A 23,719-nucleotide genomic window follows, 5' to 3' on the forward strand; every position below is an offset into this window, starting at 1 on the left:
TGTTGTATTCAACCCTGTAGCCCCAACTGCCCCTGCTCACCCTCTAAAATGGGTAATTTGTTTGCAATGTTCAAACTAAATTAAATTTTGACAGCTTATGCAATGTTCAATCTAATTTAATTTGGACAGGAAATTTTTTATTCGTTGGCGTCAATTGTTGTGATTTACTCTATTTTGCCAACATTTACCCCTTCTTTCCTTTCAAATAGAACATTAAATAGGACAAACTTCAAACAATGTCTCAATTGAATCAGATTTGTATAGTTTGTACTTTTAATAGCATGATTATTTAAGGCCCGTACTGATCACTGTGTTTTACCTAAAAACACCAAACTTTTCATGGTTATCTCCTGAAATGCGTTATTTTGAACTTTGCATGTGTGGGGACCCATGAGTTTCTGCCTTTAAAAGCAACTAAGGTTATAAAAGAAGGTGCCTAATATGGGACCGATTATAAACTAAGTATAGGGAATATAATATTGTTTAAAAACAGGTTATAGTGTATGTGCAATGGTAAAATGTGCTAAGCCACCCTTTTAGTTTGTTTTTATGGGGCCTCAATGGAACACACTTCATTTAGTTTGATTTTTAGTTTTTATTTATTTCTTCTGTAGGCAGACTTCTTTGTTGGTTAAGAAAAATTGTATCAAATGTTTTCAAGTTCTACTTATGTAACAGAATTTTAACTCTAATTTACCCCAATGAAAGTCTCCAATACATAATTAAGTGTGTGTGTGTGTGTGTGTGTGTGTCTGTTTACACAGTGGCCTTAATGCCATGCGCACAAGTGATCTGAGATGATGAATTAACAAACAAGCTGCATGATACGAAACAGCAGCTCTAAACAAATATTATTTTAAACAGCCTGAATAGTATGATGATTTGTAGGGATGGGCCGAGCCGAGCCGAGCCAGAACCTGAGTACTCGGTACCAAGCATCGCTGTTTTTTATGCTTGGTGCTCGGCCGAGCAGTTGCACAAACTGACCCGAGCGTTAAATTTGCATATTCATGCCCTGCTAACATACGTAACTAGTGTTCTAAAGGCCATCCAAGAAAAAAACGAATGATTTTTGTAAATGTATTAGCTGGTGGTAAAACGCGTTCTTTATGGGCATGTACAGCTCAATAAAACACCGCCGGTGACGTAAGAGACCTTGTAGAGCTAAAACGTAGAAAGGGGAGTTTTTGTGATGTCATAATGCACAGAGCGTGCTCGGCCGAGCACCGAGCATTAAAGTGAGATGCTCGGTGCTCGACCAAACAGAACATTTGCAGTATTGGCACATCCCTAACGATTTGTACAATGTTTGATTTTCCATGCATTGATCTTGAAATGATATGGCCTCATCAAATGATACTTGATTCTAAAATTGTCAGGCAATATGTTGTTGATGAACGAAATGAAAAACGATACACCAGAACCATGTAAAGGTCAAGGTGTTGTACTCCACTTAGCTATCGTAAAGCAAAAAAATGTGTGTGTTTTCGATTTTTTTTATAAAAGTTGGAAGTATTTAAAGCAGGCTTTGCTCCTGGTTAAAGCAATAAGTTTTGACCAGCAGAAAGTCACAACAGCTTGACACTTATTCATAAATCATCAATGCAATTTGGTGATTTTTTATGTTTTTTTGCAACTTAAACATGTTAATGGTGTAAAAATAATACGGAAAAGTATCAAAGCTTGGTTGGGGAAAATTCCACAAACACTTTTTATTCTCGTTTTTCTTTTTTTAAGTAAAAATGGTTGCACCTTAATAACACTGTTACCATTTACAAAAAAACATGTATGTGTAAAAACACTGTTTAATTTCTTCATGCAAAAACAAATTTTTGGTGAAGTGACAGAAAGATAAGGACCTTAATGAATTAGAGATCTTAAAGATATTCTATGCAATAACAACAATAGTATGTGTCGATATGATACATTAAAATTGCAAATACATAAGAAAGTTTCCTGTCTTGTTTTAGTTGATGCGACAGGATGTAATTGCACATCATTCTAGTTACAATTCTATCATATCAAAGTTTGGCAATATCATGAATTCATCGATTGAGGGCGAGTCCACAGATGCTTTGTCTGATGATGTTGAAGAGTTGAAGCAAACTTGGCAGAACATAAATTTATTAATTGCTGAATTGCAACAAGCTCTAGATAAGAGCTTAGAATCAGTAAGTTTATCAATGTAAAACTTATGTAGTGAAAAGTTTATTTAATTTTGGATGAAATTGTCAGGCTCAAATGAAGGAAGCTGAATTATTGGAAATTGACTTTTGGATTGATGAAACTCTTGCAAACCTGTCCGGAACAAACTTTTTTGGTGGCTTACCAGAGTCCGCACAGCAGCAGCTTGATACGCATATGGTTTGGTTTTGGCGTTCTGAAATGAGTGAAACACAAACTAACACTTTTTTTTCCTCAGGAACTTATGAAAGAGCTACAAAACAAAAAAAATGCTTTGGAAAATTTGGTTATGGATGAAAACAGAGAAGTTGATGATATTGTGAAAAAAATGAATCATCTTTCAAGTGTGGCTGAAGTTAGGGAGGTAATAGTATAGGTTAGGTTGCAATTTTTTAGTGAAATTTATTAATACATTTTGTAATTTTAGGAAAAGCTTAAAGAAGCTTTGGAGGAAGCAAAAGCATTTCATAAGAGGTTGCAAAACTTTACAAGTTGGTTAGGAAAGGCAGAAAAAACTTTAGAAGTGTTTCTTGAAACAAATCATACTTGGTTATTTCCAGATCTCATTGAAATTGACACTGAACAAAAGGTTAGTCAGTGTTGTGGACATGTTTCACTGTGGTTCTGTTTCAAAAAAATCCTTTACTGCTAAACAGAAATTTGAGGCTGAGGTAACAGGAATGAGGCCAGAAATTCTGGCATTGGACAAAACTGGTTCTCATCTGAAATATTTCTCACAAAAGCAAGACGGCATTCTCATCAAAAACCTTTTGTTGTCTGTACATTCCAGGTGTGAAATGGCTCGGTGTGATAAGCACAATATTGTAAACTCACAATTTGGTTTTAATGCAGGTGGGATAAACTATTATCTGGAACTTCATCTCGGTCAATTTCCCTAAGTGACATTCACAAAAAGTCTAAACAGGTTTGAATTTAAGCCATGCACACAAATATTTTTTAGCCTAATTTAGGTTAGACAGGTTTGCTTTGGTCAAAAGAAATTATAGTGTGGAAACGAAGATGATCAATTTAAGTGGATTGGTCAGATGCACTTGTCTCAAAAATCCATTTACAGTAAATTGTGACAATTTGAAAGCATATTCCACCTTTCAGCTAACTTTGAACAGTATTTGAAACTTAAGTGGTTTTAAAACTATGTGATAAAGTTCTGTCCACATACACCCACTTTGACAGTCAGCCATTATAGACCCAAACTCTTCTAGTAATTGTGTTTTTCATATATACCTTCATCAGGTTTACAAATTTGTTGACATTGTGTATTATTGTATTGGTCCAATACCACTCCAATATTCTTTATATTTATAGTTTCATGATAACTATGACAAACTGTTGGATTGGATGCAACAGGCAATTAAACAGCTTGGAGAAAACAAGTCAAATTTATATGTTGATGCACCAGACTTGGTGGAAACAGAATTGCAAAAATTTAAGGTAAAAAGTAAACAGCCATAAGTCTTAATTGGAAGCTAAATTTGATTTAACACTAAGGTTTGGTTTCCTAAAGTGATGTGTGGGATTGTTTCCGAGGGTGTGTGAATAAATAATAAAAAAAGTTTTTAAAATATCGTCCAAATGATTGTGCTTGTTAAGATCATAATTAATAAGACATAAAACATTCAGGAATTTCAACGGGCATTATCTGAGAAACAACCAGTATATGATGGAGTTACCAGAGCGGGAGTTATTCTGTCTGAGAAAGTTACGCTTCAATCTGATCTACAAACTATAGAATCCAAGCTAAAACATTTAAAACAGGAATGGAATGCTTTAAATGAAACATCAGTACAACGGTAGCTTTGTGTTTTTTTTTGTTATGAGTCAAGATTTCATTGCTTCTTGTTGTGTTGCAGAAAAAATCAACTCGAAGAAAGCCTTTTGTTCTCTGGCCGATTTACAGAAGCAATTGATTCTCTTCTGCAGTGGCTTTGTAAGATTGAACCTGAAGTTAACACACAAGCCCAACTACAGGGAGATATTCACACTGTGACTGCTCTTCTGGATAGACATAATGTAAGGAATTGCCAAGAGTCACAGAAATGTAATTTGTTATTTGTCTCTTCCCACAAGGAGTAAAGTTGGGTTAAGAAAATATTGTCATAATTTTGCCTCAACATGGCTTCTTATTTTGTCAGTGTAAGCCAGATATTTTTGGGATTTGAAGTATTTTCTCCCATTATTTTTTTGTACATTTTTTTAAATTTATAGAATTATAATAAAGTGAAAAAAAGATAATGGACAAAAAAGTTGAGGTTGAAACTTTTTGCTAACTTGTCCTTTAGAATCTGAAAATATTCAAGTCATGTTAAATATTACTAATTTCCACATGCATATGTGTTGAAAACCATTCGTTATTGCTTGGAAATACAATCATGTTAATCAAATGGTGTGTATGCAAATTGTTAAATAGGATAAAGAGTTTTTAAATTGGCAATATATAGAAATGCCACTTTTCTAGTTACATATGATGTAGTATATATAAATTACAAACATGTAGGAAAGTCAGCTGTGTAGGTCAACTATATATATGACAACATTTATATTTTTAACACATACAATATTTGTGTTGAATAAATCCTATGTTCTATCTGTGTTTCGATATACTAGCTGGTAAACCACAATACTTAAGTGTTCTGTGAGTGATCTTTTAAAGATTTGACAAAACATTTGTTTCCAGATAACACAATATAGTTGTACTGTAAGACAATTTATGTTTCATGCAGATCCTTTACAATGAGTTCAATGCTCGGCATGCCAATGTTGATTCATTGCAACAGTCTGTAAGTAGGGGACAAGGAGACTCTTGGGTTACCCACCAACTTCAAGTACACTTGCATAAGTTTGTTTTTTGACTTAAACTAATCTAAATTGTATATTATTATTTTAGGAACTGTTGGAAAGATGGAATACAGTTTCAGACAAAATAGCACTTAAACAGGAATGTTTGGAAGATGCTTTATGCAAAGTATGTCTCCCACCAATTTAGCCTAATAAAAAAAGTTTTTTTTCTTTACGATATTGTATTTCTAGGCAAAAAAGCTGCATTCTTCTGGTCAACTACTATTGGAAGACTTATCTGCAGTGGAAAAATATTTGAATTCACAACAAAGATTTCCTGCTGATGAATTTCAGTTACAGGTATCTTCCGAAGAAAGAATCATTTTGTTTCATTTTTCTCCGCATTTTTTTCTGTCATGGTCAGAAAAAGTTGCTTACACCTATTTAAATTTATACAAGTGATAGATAGCTTGTTCACTGTAATTTCAGACCCTGGTTGTCCCAGTGATAAACCAAAACGTCTTTGTGATCTAAAAATGATGGAAAGTGTTACTGTGCGTGACTTATTGTCTGAAACAATTATGTTGTTAAAGGTCCAATAAAATAAAGACCCAGTTAAAATTGGTGACATGAATTGTGAAATTAAAACTGAAAACATAACAATTAGAGTTTCCAATTCATTCTTGATATTTTTTATTCCAGGAGTTAAAAGCTTCTTTCCATACCTTATCGCAAGAGTTGCTAAACAAAGAAAATGACAAAAATCATGTAATATCATTGGCAACTGCAATACTTGAAGAAGCTCATCCTGATGCCCACACCCCAATTCGCCAGCTGATGACAGTTGTACAAACAAAGTGGGAAGAGGTTTGTTTGAGTCTTCACATATAGTTTAATTTAAAGTCCATCTGTAAATATAAGATATTCAAGAACTATTTATGGGTCCCCTTCCCTGAAGGGGACACATATTGATTCTACTCAAATTGTTTGTTTGTTTTCTTTCATTTTTCTTCTCCCCAAAGTTTGTCCGACTTGTTTTTCCATCAAATCCTTGATGGATTTGGATGAAATTTACACAGATGGTAGATGTAGTTATGTAGATGTGCATCCCACTTTGTTTTTGTTGATAACCCCAGTATTTACCCCGCTAGCCCCCTAAAATGGGTATTTTCCCCCGAAGTTTGTCCGACTCGTTTTTCTATCAAATGTTTGATGGATTTGGCTGAAATTTACACAGATGGTAGATGTAGTTATGTAGATGTGCATCCCACTTTGTTTTTGTTGATAACCCCAGTATTTACCCCGCTAGCCCCCCAAAATGTTTTTTTTTCCCAAAGTTTGTCTGACTCGTTTTGCCATCAAATGCTTGATGGATGTGGCTGAAACTTATACAGATGGTAGGTATAGTTATGTAGATGTGCATCCCACTTTGTTTGTCCGGATAACCCTAGTATTTACCCCGCTAGCCCCCTAAAAGGGGTGAGTTTGTAAACAATGTCAGAATTGGCTAAAATTTGGATAGCTTGTAAAGTATGCCAATTATAGGTGTCGATTGTTCTGTTCAACCCTGTAGCCCTAACATTTACCCCACAAGCCCCCAAAGTGTAAAACGTATGTGTATGTTACTGGGCAACACAAACAAAAGATTTCTGTGACACAATAGTCTTACAAGGGCAACCAGTTGTATGATACTCGTTTGCGACTTTGTGGGTTGCTTGGTGGACGTTATTGCGCCATTGCAGTTCGGGGGTTGTTAACAGCCCTTTGATGTCAGAAACATTAACGGTTGTTGCTCAAAACACCTGTAGTGGTTGAAATTTAAATGTTGGCAGATTGGACTGAAATTTTGCAGTACTGTTGATTGAGTCATTGTGGTTTTATACTTTTAAGTTTGTGTGTGTTGAACCTCCTTTAGTTATCCTACTAGCCCCCTAAAATGAGTTTTTTAATTTAAATAGTTTTTACTCCAAATAGCATATTGAAGTATGCACAGTACCAATCACTGTGTTTGTCTTCACAATACCAAACTTACTCATTGTTATCTATTGAAATGCATTATCTACAACTTTGCATGTGTGGGGACCCATGAGTTTTTGCTCGCAGAAACAACCAAGGTTATAAAAGACAGTGGATGATATGGGACCCAGTATAAAGTATGTAAAGGAAGTATATTAATCTTTTAAAATAGGGTATAGTGTATGTGGAAGGGCAATATGTGCTAAGCCACCCTTCTATTTTTAAATTGTAGATAAAGCAAAAAAGTGATGACTATGGGCTTAATTTGAATAAAACGATTGCGAAACTTAAGCAAGACACCATCAAGATGAAAAATTTGGAAAGCTGGTTAACAAGTGCTGAAGAGACTCTTAGTGCTAAAGAAAGTCTGCACATAACTGCTGAAAATGTTGAAAGGTTTGTATTCTGATTCTGATCTTTTAAGAGTTGAATGATGTTGCACCCTAATTTTCTTTTTTCTTTTTAATACTGATTTGTTCAACCTGGTTGGTAAAGAAATTGCTTTAAAGTTTTGTTTTTTTAATTTATCACATGTGAAAGTTTGTATCCGAACTTTTACCCTGGATGACCCAGCAGAAATTTTAAAAACCACTATTTCTTTCAAGTCCCGGGGTTTTATACTTTTGTGGTCATTCTGTAACTTTAGGTTAGAATCTAACCTAACCAGTAGATTGACCCATATTTATTTTTTGTGGTCAGAAATACAGATCGTAGTGTGCTAAAAATTTTAGGAGTTGTTATGGGTCCCCTTCCCTGAAGGGGACACATATTGATTTTACTCAAATTATTTGTGTGTTTTTCTTCTTTTTTTTTCTTCCCAAAGTTTGTCCGACTCGTTTTTCCATCAAATGTTTGATGGATTTGGCTGAAATTTACACAGATGGTAGATATAGTTATGTAGATGTGCATCCCACTTTGTTTTTGTTGATAACCCCAGTATTTACCCGTCTAGCCCCCCAAAATGGGTATTTTTTCCTCGAAGTTTGTCCGACTCGTTTTTCCATCAAATGTTTGATGGATTTGGATGAAATTTACACAGATGGTAGATATAGTTATTATGGGTCCCCTTCCCTGAAGGGGACACATATTGATTTTACTCAAAATGTTTTTGTTTTTTTCTTTTGTTTTCTTCTACCCAAAGTTTGTCCGACTCGTTTTTCCATTAAATGTTTGATGGATTTGGCTGAAATTTACACAGATGGTAGATATAGTTATGTAGATGTGCATCCCACTTTGTTTTTGTTGATAACCCCAGTATTTACCTCGCTAGCCCCCTAAAATGGGTATTTTTCTTCCCAAAGTTTGTCTGACTCGTTTTTCTATCAAATGTTTGATGGATGTGGCTGAAACTTATACAGATGGTAGATAAAGTTATGTAGATGTGCATCCCACTTTGTTTGTCCAAATAACCCTAGTATTTAACCCGCCAGCCCCCTAAAATGGGTGAATTTGTAAACAGTGTCAGAATTGGCTGAAATTTGGATAGCTTGTAGAGTATGCCATTTAAAGTTGTCGATTGTTGTGTTCAACCCTGTAGCCCTAACATTTACCCCACAAGCCCCCAAAGTGTAAAACGTATTTGTATGTTACTGGACACCACAAATGAAAGATTTATGTTACTCTATAGCAGGGGCGGGCAACATACGGCCCGCGGGCCGGATTCGGCCCGCGACGGGATTTTGAGCGGCCCGCAGACAGTTTCAGGTCTTACATGATAATGTGGCCCGCAGCCACAGTCTGCCGCAATCCCCCACTACTTGGTTACTGCGTCAATTTATAGTTGTAAATGTAACGGACAGTAACGCTACCCAATAGCAAAAAACTTTTCCGCTGTTGTTACCATTGCACCATACTTCCATTGTTACGACATGAGTGCCAACCATGTGTGCAGCCTGCTTTCACGGTTTCCTTTGTTTCCAACTTTCCACATGTGTAGCCTAGTTAGTGTTTCAGTAGTATCTAAGTCTGTGGTGTATGCATTAAATTTCCTGTGGTAAATAATTTTATGTTATATCAGTTAGATTGTTTGGACTTAATTGTATTTGTGATGTTCTTGAATGTATTTGGTTTGGGTGGTCAAAAATCCGTTTTAAATCACTGGATCAATACGCGATTAATGTATCGATTCAGGAATCCGGCCCGACAAGTACTTCATTTTCCCATATCAGACCCGCCGACTGGAGAAGTTGCCCGCCCCTGCTCAATAGTGTTACAAGGGCAAGCAGTTGTATGTTACTCGTTTGTGACTTTGTGGATTGCTTGGTGAACGTTTTTGTGCCATGGCAGTTAGGGTGTTTTTGCCCTATGACGTCAGAAACAGTAACGGTTGTTGCTCAAAACACCTCTAGTGGTCGACATTTTAAACATTGGCGGATTCGGCTGAAATTTTGCAGTACTATTGATTGAGTCATTGAGGTTTCCTATTTTTTTTAGTTTGTGTGTCGGACCCCATTAGTTACCCTACTAGTCCCCTAAAATGGGTCAGTTTTTTAAACAGTGTCGGGATTGGATAAAATTTGGGTAGTATGTGGACTATGCTATTTGTAGGTTTCAATCGATGTGTTTTACCTTGTAGCCCCAACATTTACTCAACTAGGCTCCTAAAATAAATGAACTTTCAAAAAAACGTCCTAATTATATGAAATTTTGCAAAGTTTATTAAACATACTAAGTCCTCAAATGTTATGTTTTGCCCTGTAGCACCACACCTTACCCAACTAATTCCCAAAATGCGTGACCCTTTTCACAATGTTCGAATTGAATGAAAACCAGACAGCTTGTAGAATTTGCTATTCATATTTTGTTTTACCCCATTATGCCACTACTTACTCCAAATAGGACATACTTCAAACAATATCTGGGGTGAATCTAAATATATATAGTTTGTACTCTACATAGTATTAGTATTTAAGCCCAGTGCGTTCACATGGTTATCTCTTGAAATGCATTATCTACAACTTTGCATGTGTGGGGGACCCATGAGTTTCTGCTTGCAGAAACAACTAAGGTTATAAAAGACAGTAGATGGTATGGGACCCAATATAAAATAAGCATAGGAAATATATCAATGTTTTGAAATAGGTAATAGTGTATATGCAAGGGCAATATGTACTAAGCCACCCTTCTAGTGTAGATGTTGATCCCACTTTGTTTTTGTTGATAACCCCAGTATTTACCCCGCTAGCCCCCTAAAATGGGTGTTTTTACCCAAATTCGTCCGACTCGTTTTTCCATCAAATGTTTGATGGATTTGGCTGAAATTTACACAGATGGTAGATATAGTTATGTAGATGTGCATCCCACTTTGCTTTTGTTGATAACCCCAGTATTTACCCGTCTAGCCCCCTAAAATGGGTGAGTTTTCAAACAGTGTCAGAATTGGCTGAAATTTGGATTTCTTGTATAGTATGCCATTTATAGGTGTCGATTGTTGTGTTCAACCCTGTACTCCTAACATTTACCCCACAAACCCCTGAAGTGTAAAACGTATTTGTATGTTACTGGGCACCACAAACGAAAGATTTCTTTGGCACAATAGTGTTACAAGAGCAACCAGTTGTATGTTGCTCGTTGGTGGGTTGCTTGGTGGACGTTTTTGGGCAATGACAGTTAGGGGCTTGTTAACAGCCCTATGACGTCAGAAACATTAACGGTTGTTGCTCAAAACACCTCTAGTGGTCGAAATTGTAAACATTGGCGGATTGGGCTGAAATTTTGCAGTACTATTGATTGAGTCATTGTGGTTTTTATATATTTTTTAGTTTGTGTGTCGAACCCAATTAGTTACCCCACTAGCCCCCTAAAATGGGTCAGTTTTTCAAAACGTTAAATAGGACATACTTCAAACAATATCTGGGGTGAATCTAATTTTATAGCTTGTATTGTACATAGTATTATTATTTAAGCCAAGTGCCGATCACTGTGTTTTACCTTACAACACCCGACTTTCTCATGGTTATTAGGGATGGGCCGAGCCGAGCCAGAACCCGAGTACTCGGTACCGAGCATCGCTGTTTTAGATGCTCGGTGCTCGGCCGAGCAGTTGCACAAACTGACCCGAGCGTTAAATTTGCATATTCATGCCCTGCTAACATACGTAACTAGTGTTCTAAAGGGTATCCAAAAAAAACGAATAAGTTTTCAAATGTATTAGAATGTGGAAAAACGCGTTCTTTACGACATGTACAGCTCGATAAAACACCGCCGGTGACGTAAGAGACCTTGTAGAGCTAAAACGTAGAAAGGGGATTTTTTGTGACGTCATAATGCACCGAGCGTGCTCGGCCGAGCACCGAGCGTTAAAGTGAGATGCTCGGTGCTCGACCAAACAGAACATTTGCAGTTTTGGCACATCCCTAATGGTTATCTCTTGAATTGCATTATTTTCAACTTTGAATGTGTGGGGACCCATGAGTTTTTGCCTGCAGAAACGACTAAGGTTATAAAAGACGATGGCTAATATGGGACCCAATACAAAATAAGCATAGGAAATATATTAATGTTTTAAAATAGGTTATGGTGTAAATGCAACAACAAAATGTGCTAAGCCACCCTTCTAGTTCCTAATGTGTCCCTTGTTTGTGGTCAACATTTTAGACCAATTGACCCAGTGATAGTCCTTCTAGTCCAAATATGTGTTAAAGCGGCGTTGTTCCCTTACTGAAAAAAAATATTATCTAAACGATTTTAGGCCTTTTTTGGAAATAACTGAACCATGAAAAAAATGTCAACCTATATATACTATGTACAGATTAAAACAAGAACTTGATGCTTTCCAAGAAGACATGCTTGCTCACCAATCAGATTATGAAATGTTAATGAACCTGTACAGTAAAAGAAAAAGTGGACAACCAAAACGAAAGGAAGGAATAAAGAGTCCAAGAGGTTGTCAGTGCTGGTTTTGGGTCCCCTTCCCTAAAGGGGACACATTTTGTTTTCTTGTTTTGTTTTGTTTTTTCTGCTGAAGTTTGTCCATGCACTTTTGGCATGAAATGTTTGGTGAATTTGGATGAAACTTTTACAGATGGTAGATATAGTAATGCAGATGTGCCATTTGCTTTGTTTGACTTGATAACCCCAGTATTTACCGAAAGTGTAAAACGCTAGACCCCAAAGTGTAAAACGTGTTTGTATGTTGCTGCGCACCGCAAACGAAAGATTTCTGTGGTGTAATGGTATAATAAAGGCACCAGTACATATGGTACTTGTGTTTGTGCATTACTTGGTGGACGTTTTTGCACATGCCAGTCAGAGGGGTATTAACAGCCTTATGACGTCAGAAGCGTTGACGAATGTTGCTAATAACACCTCTAGTGGTCAGAATTTTAAACATTGTTCGATTTGGATAAAATTTTACATGACTGTTAATTGGGTCATCGTGGTTTCATATTTTATACTTTTGGGTGTTAACCCCATGTTTTGTGACTAAACTAATGTTTTGTGTTTGTTTGTTTTCTCAGACTATGACGAAAGTCCGATGGAATCCATGTTTGCCAATACGCATTCCCTGTGGCAGAAAGTGTGGTTGAAAGCTCTGGATCATGAACGCAAGCTGCAGGAAGCGAAAGAAGCCATCAGAAGGGTAAACACCTTGGAGAATTCCATGTTTGCACAAAACAACTTTGGTCATGTTACAGAGTAATCAACAGCATGAGTTTGACTTTGACAACTGGCGCAAGAGATACATGAAGTGGATGAAACACAAACGCGCAAGGGTCATGGACTTCTTCCGTGAACTTGATAAAGATGGCTCAGGACAAATTACACGACAACAGTTTATTCAAGAAATTTTGAATTCAAGTAAATTTGTCCCAAGCTTCGTTATTATTTTTTGAAACGTTTTTGAAACAGGTTACATATTCCACCAACAGAGTTTCATACTGATGAAGCCGAGATGACTAAAGTCGCCGATGTTTTCGACAAAGATGGCGATGGATATATTGACTACTATGAATTCATTGCTGCTCTTTATCCGTCAAGAGACACTTACAAAACTGAATCGGATGCGGACAAAATTGATGATGAAGTAAACCAAATAAAAAATGTTGACCACTTAGTACAGTGTTTTGAATTTACCTGTATTGTTTCAGGTTATTCGTCAAGTTGCGAAATGCACATGTTGCAAAAAGTTTAAGGTGGAACAAATTGCTGAGAACAAATACAAGGTAACTGCTTTGTAATGCTGTTTACCCTCTGATTTCACTCACACAATGAATATTTTCCTCCAGTTCGGTGATAATCAACAACTTCGCCTGGTACGTATTCTGCGAAGCACTGTGATGGTTCGTGTTGGTGGGGGTTGGATGGCCTTGGACGAATTTCTCATTAAAAATGATCCTTGTCGGGGTAAGTTGGTTTTAAATGAAGCTGTTTAAATACGTTTCTGTATTAATTCAAACGTTTGTTGCAGCAAAAGGCCGCACCAACACAGAGTTACGTGAAAAGTTCATCTTGCCGAGTGGTGCAAGTCAAGCAATGACTCCGTTTAAAACGAAACGATCTTCCAGGTTGATTTATTATTAAATTATGACATAGATATTTAGTTTGACAATTTGATGCATACAAAATTATAGTGAGCTTCTTTACATGTATTTTTACGATTTGTGTAGACGTATTCCACGACGAATATGATTTATTGTTGTTTGTAGGTCACCTCAGAAACAAGCGCACCCTTCACCTAGTTCTTCAACGCAAAACTTGGCCACAACGTCAACCACGCCGTCCAAGCAAACATCGCCCGCCAGTGCTGGTACTTCGCATGTTAAGGCGCAAAGGGAAACACCAAAGCGAACTTCAAAAATACCAACCAAAGACAAAACTCCGAAACGATAGATTTTGGCAGTCATTTTTGATTTAACATTGTAGTTGTGTGAATCAATCAGTATTGATGTCGTTCTGTAGCAAATTTTAGTGTTGTTGATGCTATGTGGACAATCAAGGTATATTCGCTGTATATATGTAGTGCCTAGTGATTTGCTTAGTTGCCTAGAGACTTGGTGCTTACATTGCCTTAGTGGTGCTTTCGTAGAGTAAAACTAAAAATTACGTGCTGAAGTAAAATTGTGGAAGTTCAGGTGGTGTCAGGTTTGCCCAGATTCATCCGAAGTTGATCTTCATAAAGTTTTACGCGAGGGTCCACCCACAAGCCCCCAAAATAATTTGAATACATTTGTCACAGCGTGGCTGATTAACTTGGCAAAACGTTATTGTTGAACGTAAAAGACTGCGTGCTACCGAAAACCCAAGAACAATTCGCTTTATCTCAATGCGGCTTTTCAAAAACTTCCCCACAAGTATACTACCGACTGAGCTAGCCGGGCGCCAAACGTAATAGTCGATTTCTAAAGAAAGGACAGTTGAAGAAATTGCAAGCGTGAACATGCGACGGCAGAGATACTTGAAACATACTGGAAGTTTGCAGCAATATCGCACATCAGCTCGTTGATCTGGGTATCGCTTAGTAGTGTACAACATAGGATTATACTACAAAACATTTTAATTAACTACATTCGTCCAGGCCTAAATAGCGACAATGGTAAAGAAACCACTTTCTAGATATTTCAAGCCTGTATTGCTCATCGGCTCGATGGTCTACTTTAGGCCATGTTTGTATTTTTCCCAGCCATGGCCCCGGTAGCAAATGGTGGAAAAATTATGGTTAACTATAAAAATTTAATACTACTGACACAAAATCTCATTCTTTTAAAGCATATTTTGATCTGATTGTTTCTGCGCGAAACTTTCTGTTGAGTACAGTCAACCAATACGTAAATCCCATGCAGTCGGAAAATTATCACTAGAGTTTTTTCTCGGGAATCCCGGACAAATTTCAGCAAAAAATAAAGAGAGATGTAGTTTCCAAATTGTAGCATTGTTCGTGATGTTTCTCGATTTCTTTCTGGCGCTTCGTGCTCCAAAGTCAAATGTGGTTCGAGTTGAAATTGTTTTGGATTTAGTTTGATGTGTTTGCTTGATTTTTGTCGAAATATCACGCTGTATGGTGACGTGATGATGATTCGATGAGATTCCAACAGTTGTGTTTTCTGGGAATGCCTGGGAACTCAATTCAAGATTTTGCTCTAAAATATTTTACACTGATGTTTATGTAGAGCAGGGGTCTTCAACCCTTTTGACTCAATCGCCCCTTTCCAGGGCACTGTCTTTAAATCGCCCCCTATGAAGTTGTTATTTGTTCAAAAGAACTGCCTTTTTTGAGCAGTTTAGATTCACCCTACAACACGAAAGCTTCAGTTAACAGTTAAAATTGAATTGATACTACAAAACGCAAGGTCTATTTCACGCAATTCTTCTAACTAACGTATCTGAGAAAAATTTGTTACATCATGGACACAACAATATTACGAATATGGGCAAACAATCGCCTTCTTTTGTTGAAAACAATGGGGCATTAATCTGTAGATGAGAATCCTAAATGATACAAATACTTCGCAGTTTGGAAAGCGCAACAAGTTTGAGATAAAGCTCGTTACTGTTGTATTTAAAAAGTATGGCCCGTCACCATACATAGCCTCAAAAAGTGTCTCTAGTGGGAAATTAAATTCCCAACCTTGCTTTCGAGATCACAAAAAGCAGAAACAATCGCCAGTAAACACAATGTATTCAAATAGCAGCACGTTTAAGCTGATGCATCCCTTGTCCCTGGTGTTTGTTTGCAAGACGAATTTTATCTGCTTGTAAGTTAAAGTTAGCTGAGTCTCACAGTTCGTGTACATATTTATACAATCAGTAATGTTGAAATCGCCCCCCAACTTCCAAAATTGTCACCTTCGCCCCCTCGGTAGACGAAATCGCCCCCGTTGAAGAACCCTGATATAGACGCTATAAGGGTATAATGATGATTACAAGTATTAATGCGATTAATAAGGCGCAAATTCTAAGTACTATGTAGGTATGTGGTATATAAATAAAATGAGTTTTGACATTTGACAAGTGGACGTCGCACTTTTCAGAATCAAGCCTTTTTTACGCTTCGATGTTTGCTTGATGTGTGGCATCTTGATCTCACAGGTAAAATATGGCTATATAGCCTACCACTTGTGGGGGTATGCAGTGCGTTTGCAATCTGCAGTTGTGTGTTGGCGAGTCGCTTTGTTTTTGTTTACTCTTGCCTAACGATCTGACAGGTCAATCTCTGACGGATTATTATATATATACGCGCTGCCATCGAAGCAAGGTAATCGTTTAGGGCAGGGGTGGGCAAACTTTTCAGTGCAAGGGCCGCATTCAAAAGTTCCTAATCTTATCGGGCCGCATAGTATTTCACCAACAGCCACCAATTGCTTGTTTTTTTAAATAACTAGTGTAAAGAATTAGGTTTATATCATGTATATACGATTCAAAGCCGTTTAAAATGCTCATATTAATAATTTCTAACTTGGTGCATAAGTTTAGCTGAACGGAGCTAGCTGTTTATGACGTCATGATCGGTATTGTGACGATTGCGGTGCCTGTTTTTTCGCATTGTTTGCACACAATAAGCGGATAAAAAGCCTGGCGTATGTGGTTCTTAGGCTGGTAATTTTTTTGTCTCACGAAATCTGTTTTTGGCATTTTGAACACCGAAATATTTGGCAAAATAGTTTTAGTTACGTCATGGCAGCCTGTACATGTATTTTAACATACATGGTCACGGCCGCACAAACTCGTCTCCGCGGCCGCATGTGGCCGTACGGCCGCAGGTTGTGCACCCCTGCATGATTTAGCCCAAAATATTAACATAGTATATTTTCAGCTATGTGGAAATACGTTTGTTGTCAATTTGTTTGCACAAACATTGGTTGAAACGTTACAATTATAATTGTTTCAAAATAAACAAGCATTTATTGCAACATAGGCTACACCACGTTTTTTTGTTAACAAATTCCTTGCGCCAACATTAAACAAAGCGAGCCACTTTTAGTATCCATCTTAAGTGTGGTGTGGTCTGTGTTAACGATTCTAAAGCCGTTTAATGTTCGTTAGCAATGTACTGCAACGACCTAAACTTGATCCAAAGTGACCAAAGTTTTGCCGTCAACAGCACAAAGTAGGCTGTATTTGAAAACGTGAATAGCTTTAACTTTTATCGAACGAAGAAATTGTTTTAAGTGAATATGTGAATGATAACGTGGCAGGAACAACAGGCTAAAGCACGTAAACATCCCCGGTAGTTTTTAAAAACTACGCCTGTGGTTATAACACTATTCAGCGTTGCTCGGTAGCTTTCTCTTTAAAATTTCCCAACATTTGGCGGGCCGTAGTTTGCCCACCCCTGGTTTAGGGTCTAAACGAAATCGTTTAGGCCTGCCTATACTTTAGGCAAATCAAGCTCAGTTGCATTTGCTTTTTAGGCGATATTTGGCCTAGCGACTATGCATCAGTGCTGCTTGAGCGGTGCTCAGTGTGGTATAAGATTCAATATGAATCATCGGTAGGCGTTCGAGGAACGCTTACGCTAGGGTTGCCATACGTCAGGATTTTCCCTGACATGTCAGGAAATTTAGTGTTTAAATCTGCGTCAGGGAGAAATGTTAAAATGTACTTAAAAGTGTAGGAATTTAAGAAAAAAAGTATATGTAAGTTATATATACTATGAAATTAATGTACCAACGGAGAAAGTTTCTAGTAGTTAGCTACAACCGCGTCTATGCCATGAAACGTAAAGAGGTAAACTGGCGGCGTGCAAATTAACGCATAAGTTTGTTTCGTTGTGCGTTGTGTGTGCGCGCGCTAACAGTACGCGTTAAATACACAAATAAAAATCCGCGTTTCAAGAAAACACAGCACTTGATGCTACGTGCGAACGTGGGAAATTTCATTTGCTTTAACTGTGTACCTAATATGCAAGGAACTAACTAACAACGAAAAGTTGAATGTCGTGAGACATAAAAACGTTTTTTCAGGGGCATTTCATTTCAAATTTAAAAAGGTCTTTGTGACTCCCAGTGTTAGTTTTTTTCTGTGTAACATTGGTCCGAATAGTTTTAGAGTGGTAAAGGTTGGAGACCCCTGATATATGTGCTTATTGTTTCAAGGATAGTAATTGTAGTCAACTTAGCCTAATAAACTTAACTAAACGGAAGCCTACACAGAAAGTTAATTGACAAGGATCAAAGCACCGTATCTAACGTTTTCTTGTGTCGCCGTCCGTGTGACTTCCGAATATTCCAAATTTATTCCGGAATAGAAGTGTTTGGATCGCAAAACTGGTTAATGCAGCGGTTCTCAAACTGGGATCCGCGGTCCTTTAGGACAGTGGTCGGCAACCACTGGTCCGCGGCCCGGTGCCGGTCCGTCAGCAGTTTGTTATTTGTTGTAACGGTCCGTCAGCAGTAATTGTAACTTGCTCAAGGTTCACTTTGAATGAAAGTTGTAATAATTGTCATTAGTTTTCAGTACTGATTATTTGTGGTTTTCAAAGGCCGGTCCGTGATATAAAATTTAAGTTTAAAACCGGTCCGCAGTGCAAAAAAGGTTGCCGACCCCTGCTTTTTTTGCAGGGACCGCGAAAAGGTGGAAGTAATTCTATATTTATATTTGGCGTCAGTTTGTGCAACTGAATAAGTTTAAATCAAAGTGAAAGTGAGGATCAACCGTCTCATTGCTAATCAATAGGCTTTATTGCATGACAACCAACAAAAATGCAATTGTTCGCGCACAATTGTAATGTTTTTGTCTTGTCTGTGATGTCAGATTTGGATCATTGTTATGCGCAATTTTGCATAACTGGCTAAAATCCTGCAATCAACTTTCGTTTTTCTGAAATACACATTCGGGCTTGCGGACCGCAAGCCCTCGAAATAATGGCAAAGGGACCGTTTAGAAAAAATAACGAAAACGTTTGAGAAAAACTGGGTTAACGCAACCGAGATAAATTTTGTCAGGGATTGTGTATCATAAAATATGGCAACCCTAGCTTACGCAACGGGCGCATGTCAAGTGTCATTTGCATTAGCGTTACATCAATTTACCGCTTAATCACTATAGCCTTCTCCTGCATGTTTCCTTAGCACGTTTAATTGATTAAATATAATGTCATATTTATCGTTTTGGTGTCACATATAGTCATATCAAATGTAAAATTATTTTTATACAGTGTCAACCTACGAGGTACTTAGAATGAATATTATCATCGTACTTTAATATCAATGTAGTTCAATATCAGTACAGTGGTCATGTCCGGTTAAACCAGTGGTTCTTAACCGGTGGGAAATTTCCCACTAGTGGGAAATTTAATGTTTTCGGTGGGAAATTATGTAAGCTTGAAAAGAGCAAACTCGCGCTCGAGGGTCGAATCCGGCTTTGAATTAACCATTGAAAGTTATTTTACTAAAAATTTTCTGCAACAACATGTAAGATTAATTTCACTAAGGTTTACAAGACACATACAAATCCAAAGGCCGTTTGTTACATCACAGACAAGACTAAAACCATCAATGACTTTGCTATTGTGCGCGAATAAAGCCTTTCCTTTGTTTATTGTGATGCAATAAATGAATAATGCAAGCAGAGCAGACTCTTCAGTATTCCAAAAAGTTTAATCTCTCACAGAAGCACTATTTAAACTAAATGAGATTGCAGTATACCTTTAGGGTCCAGACCAAATCGCTCCACAAAATTATTTCATTTAAAGAATATTTTTTTGTTAACGTATTGCACAAAACATCATTATACAAATAACTTCGAGGGGGAAATTCGAAGTTGGTGATTGACGTTAGTGGGAAACCACACCAAAAAGGTTAAAAACCACTGGGTTAAACTATCTCAGTGTACAAGGTTGTGCCTGTACTTCGTAAGTTATATCATTACCGTCCGAGTGCTCATTTGGTCTCGCGTCCTTTAGCTATTAATCAATTTGTCCCATGCAAGTCTGCCGTATAGACCTTGACAACCCATCCAGTAAGCAAAACTGCCCATATTCCTGCTAAAACGTATATTACGACAAAGATAAAACATAAAAAATGGAGAGGTTATCGAGCTGATCAAATGTAGAAAAATGGAGAGGTTATCGAGCTGATCAAAATGTAAGTGCGTTCTTAGAAGCTGCTTCCAGGTTTGAGGACAAATATAAAACGTCCACTTCCGTTGTAGGATCGGTGTTGCTGTCAATGAACTGGTAAAGTTTAGCGTTTGTTAGGCGGGACTGGCTGTGAAGCGCCAACATTGAATTTAAATCTTCGAAACCGCTACTCGGTCGTGGTAAATTATCTTCATATCGTTTAAAATCTAGTTCTTCCCTGTGATATTTAACAGGTGCTAGAGTGGGTGTTATGAAGTCAACGTGAGCTAGAGTATAATTATCATACACATAGAAAGTATCTTTAATTCTAAAAGACATTTCTCTACCCGGAACATAATTATCTACAAATTTAACAGTTAGATAAGCAAAGCCATCCCGAAATAACTGGCCTACGGACATGTTACCTTTAGAGCAGGGGTGTCCAACCTTTTTGGCCAAAGGGCCACATGCGGTTTACGAATGATTGTGCGGGCTACTTGACTGTTTACTGCTAATTTGTGATCTTACAAATGGGTGTCTTATTATTTCCAATTAAAATCCTCACACCGAAATTCTAATCTTAGATCTTTACAATTATAAGAACAATAAACACACCAAGATATAGTAAAGTCAACAAAGTTTTTACTACACGTCGACATTTCTATGTGAAGTTTGGCACTGTTTTTCTCTAACAAGTTTGGCAATATTCGGTGAGATTGACGATGTAGCAATGCGAGAAGCGAGTTTCCCATATGGCTGTCAGAAATTACTGATTACGTGTACAGGGGATTTAAAGTCACATGTCCACCTTTCTTGGAATATTCTGTTAGCGTTACCTGTTTCCTATCTGGCATAATCTATATCACTGCAGAGCACAGGAGACAATTCACTGCTAAATGCGTTTTGCGCAAGCCTCTGATATCAGAAGTACCAGTACCCCAATGAAGCAAGAAATATTTCGACTGACTTTTAAAGCACGAGTAAGATTGTGATCGTAACCATAGGCGCCGAGTAGGCGGTGGCGGGGTGGCGCCGCCACCTTGGGTTTGTAAAGCACGGTGAAACATCGTCTATCTGAAGAAGTTAGGGAACAATTTTACCTTTTCAACAAGCGTGCTGGCGAAAAAGCAACAAAACGTACCGAAACTGCAACCAGTTTTGGTTAGTGCCCTGTTTATGACGTCAAAAACACAATTGTTGGCAGTGAAGGTTTGGCCATTATTGTGTACAATGCGATTGTACTGTAATAAGTGGTTAAGTAAGGTGATACAAGCAACAACTTGACGAAACATTTTCTAAACGCTGCTCAATGATTTTAAAGGTAATGATGAGAAACCGTGACGTAACAATAGAGTTGGTTTCGGACACAGACACGCTTCACTGCATGACAAGAAAGTGCTTGCTGGGCAAGCGGGAAATCTTAATTTTGGCTTGCGAAGTTCGTTGTATGCTCACATCTACGCTTTTTAATCAGAAAAACGTTTCCCGGAACATCAGGACAGTTACGAATTTAGGTATGCTGACTCGTTTTATGTACTAGTATTGACAAAATATACAAATACGCGTGCGATTAATGTACGTTGAAGTGACGTTGTGGATCGTGGCGACATTCACCTAAAATCTGTCACAATTTACCTTAATATTCTTGTAAAAGTCTGTAATATTGTGCTTTTAGGATTCTTAGTCAATCAAATGAATTGTGACTTAAATATTGAAATTGTTATTGATTGTGATGATTTGGATTCCTTGGACATCAAAAGGTAAGAACTAAGAACTTGTTTTGCTGTTAAGAATTTGTCAACATATTTTTGGTTTTGTAGGCGTAAAAAATGTAAAAAAGAATTTTCTACGAAGAGAGGTCTTCTATGGCATGAAAAAGGCCGCCATGGTAATAACTGTAAATATGTATGTGAGTAAACATTATTATTTGGTAATTGTTTTGTACATATTTATAGTTGGTACTTTCCTAATTTCAATTTGTTTGATTTTACTGCACATCCCAGATGTTGTTTTTCTTTTTTTCCGCTGAAAGAAAATCCAATGATATTGGTGAAAACAAAATTAAAACATGGTGGCTAGAAGTTGGTGGCAGTGAAAATGACGTACAAGCAAATGCCATTAAATGCTTTTTGGAAACTTTTTTAATGATTAAAGCACCAGATACCTTGTTTCATAAATTTGCATGTGATGGTATATCAATAATTCCAAGTCTGTTTTCAATCCAACGAACATTATCATTAGATTTAACAAGAAAAATGTTTGATAAATACATAAATTATCTCTCCCAAAAATCGAGCCATTCCAAGTTGCATCAATTCGAGGAATTAAGCAAAGATGATGAAACGATCATACAATATATTGGTGGCTATATATTACAAAAACTAAAAAAACGTAGTCAGTCTGAAAATGAATTGTTGATTTTAAATGAATTGACAAATGATGATGTTGATGTGCCAGAAACCTCTCTAATTTCAGCCTTGAATGATAGTAAGTTTGGAAAATTAACTGTCCCAAAACCAGAGGTGACACAATTTCTTGTTTACCTTGAATACAATTTTAGGAAGTGATATAGTTCTGATAATGTACATGAAAATGTGTTTTCCAATATCGACTTTTCTTATGTCTATGATATTTTTTGTATGTTACTTTCAGATATGTGCTTTGAAGATATTGTCACAAAAATTTGTAATTTCTATTTAAAAATACGGTGTTACCAAAATGCCAAAAGTCTTAATGCAAAGCTGAAATTAAAATTTGATCAAAATATTGGCCTGAGAAAAAGTTTAAAGAATAAACCACAACAGTTGCAACAAGAAGAATTTAATTGTTCAAGTGATGACAGTGATGGGGACATCCAGCAGGCCATTCAAGAAATCTAAATCTTTGCAAAGAAGTGAATATCAGTGGTAAGTTTACTTATCGTCCCTGAAACAGTATCCATAGCTTCATTAATAAAAAGTCCAACATTGTCAGGACCACCACTATAGGAGTCGAAAACTTTATTTACTATTAGTGGTAGTCGAATCGTACCATTACATTGCTTTGGTTCAATTATCATACCACCTGTGCAAATGGAGTCTTGTCCATATCAATCGCGGATGACTTTGGAGCAAATAGTTTGATGGTGAACACTTAGGCCTAAATCTTTAACTTCCAAACGATATAACTCGCCGGTATGCCGATAATGCAAGGTTAATCCATGAGTTCCCAAAGGTGTGACAACAGGGCAATCAACTTGACCGGGCAACTTCCAGGCAAAAAGCCTAGTTCCAACGACACAACTTCCACGATGAATGTTACACTTGGACATTATTCCCAAAGCACCTTTCATTTGCTCGTGGATTGGATCGTATAAGATAATGGATTTCGTTAAATTCCGTTATGAATAACACCTTTTGATGAAGTAGGCCATTTATAAGATACTTTAATTTCATTAGAGCAAGACCAAACGTTATCACTAGTTTTACTAAGTCGTCCAATTAAAGGTGCAGTATGTGTGTGTTGCCAATCTTCACGAGCACCTGAGGACGGGGGTGGTATAGCCACAGTCTTCTTGGCATGAAATTTGTCTCCAAAAAATAGAGATGTGACTCATAAGTCGACTCAAAAATCTGACACGAATATACATCTAATTGTTGTTGTTACTAGAGATGTATATTCGGTTTTGCCGACAAATTTAAAGCGTCAAACGCGTCTTTTCTGCTTAGTAAGGTACCACGCTATCTT

At 37.2% G+C, this 23,719-nt stretch overlaps 2 protein-coding genes across 13 annotated transcripts in view; both read left to right on the forward strand.

The window, feature by feature from the left end:
* LOC145230576 (microtubule-actin cross-linking factor 1-like) overlaps positions 1 to 14,040 on the forward strand; it is a 141,614-nt gene extending 127,574 nt beyond the window's left edge. For 10 of the 11 annotated variants that reach the window (XM_080096022.1, XM_080096023.1, XM_080096024.1 and 7 more), the window contains 22 exons: positions 1,971 to 2,171; positions 2,236 to 2,364; positions 2,423 to 2,548; positions 2,612 to 2,773; positions 2,841 to 2,974; positions 3,037 to 3,109; positions 3,511 to 3,636; positions 3,826 to 3,995; positions 4,056 to 4,215; positions 4,926 to 5,027; positions 5,090 to 5,167; positions 5,233 to 5,340; positions 5,683 to 5,847; positions 7,229 to 7,392; positions 11,747 to 11,880; positions 12,456 to 12,577; positions 12,633 to 12,795; positions 12,867 to 13,021; positions 13,086 to 13,160; positions 13,224 to 13,341; positions 13,406 to 13,502; positions 13,644 to 14,040. In XM_080096022.1, the coding sequence (XP_079952148.1) occupies positions 1,971 to 2,171; positions 2,236 to 2,364; positions 2,423 to 2,548; positions 2,612 to 2,773; positions 2,841 to 2,974; positions 3,037 to 3,109; positions 3,511 to 3,636; positions 3,826 to 3,995; positions 4,056 to 4,215; positions 4,926 to 5,027; positions 5,090 to 5,167; positions 5,233 to 5,340; positions 5,683 to 5,847; positions 7,229 to 7,392; positions 11,747 to 11,880; positions 12,456 to 12,577; positions 12,633 to 12,795; positions 12,867 to 13,021; positions 13,086 to 13,160; positions 13,224 to 13,341; positions 13,406 to 13,502; positions 13,644 to 13,827 (2,946 nt within the window). In that variant the 3' untranslated portion in view covers positions 13,828 to 14,040. The remainder of the gene's footprint in view (positions 1 to 1,970; positions 2,172 to 2,235; positions 2,365 to 2,422; positions 2,549 to 2,611; positions 2,774 to 2,840; positions 2,975 to 3,036; positions 3,110 to 3,510; positions 3,637 to 3,825; positions 3,996 to 4,055; positions 4,216 to 4,925; positions 5,028 to 5,089; positions 5,168 to 5,232; positions 5,341 to 5,682; positions 5,848 to 7,228; positions 7,393 to 11,746; positions 11,881 to 12,455; positions 12,578 to 12,632; positions 12,796 to 12,866; positions 13,022 to 13,085; positions 13,161 to 13,223; positions 13,342 to 13,405; positions 13,503 to 13,643) is intronic. The other variant, XM_080096025.1, reaches the window with a different exon arrangement.
* A 7,036-nt stretch (positions 14,041 to 21,076) lies between these two features.
* On the forward strand, positions 21,077 to 23,719 carry LOC145230478 (uncharacterized). 2 transcript variants are annotated; one of them, XM_080095906.1, is made up of 4 exons: positions 21,077 to 21,507; positions 21,669 to 21,753; positions 21,814 to 21,902; positions 22,646 to 23,719. In XM_080095906.1, the coding sequence occupies exons 1-4, from the start codon at positions 21,303 to 21,305 to the stop codon at positions 22,870 to 22,872; spliced, it is 606 nt and encodes a 201-aa protein (XP_079952032.1). In that variant the 5' UTR covers positions 21,077 to 21,302; the 3' UTR covers positions 22,873 to 23,719. The 2 variants fall into 2 exon arrangements, with proteins under 2 accessions (XP_079952032.1, XP_079952033.1); XM_080095907.1 differs by having other exon boundaries at positions 21,814 to 21,881.

This window comes from Phallusia mammillata, chromosome 5 (assembly GCF_965637545.1).
Source record: "Phallusia mammillata chromosome 5, kaPhaMamm4.hap1.1, whole genome shotgun sequence".
Lineage (NCBI taxonomy): Eukaryota > Metazoa > Chordata > Ascidiacea > Phlebobranchia > Ascidiidae > Phallusia > Phallusia mammillata.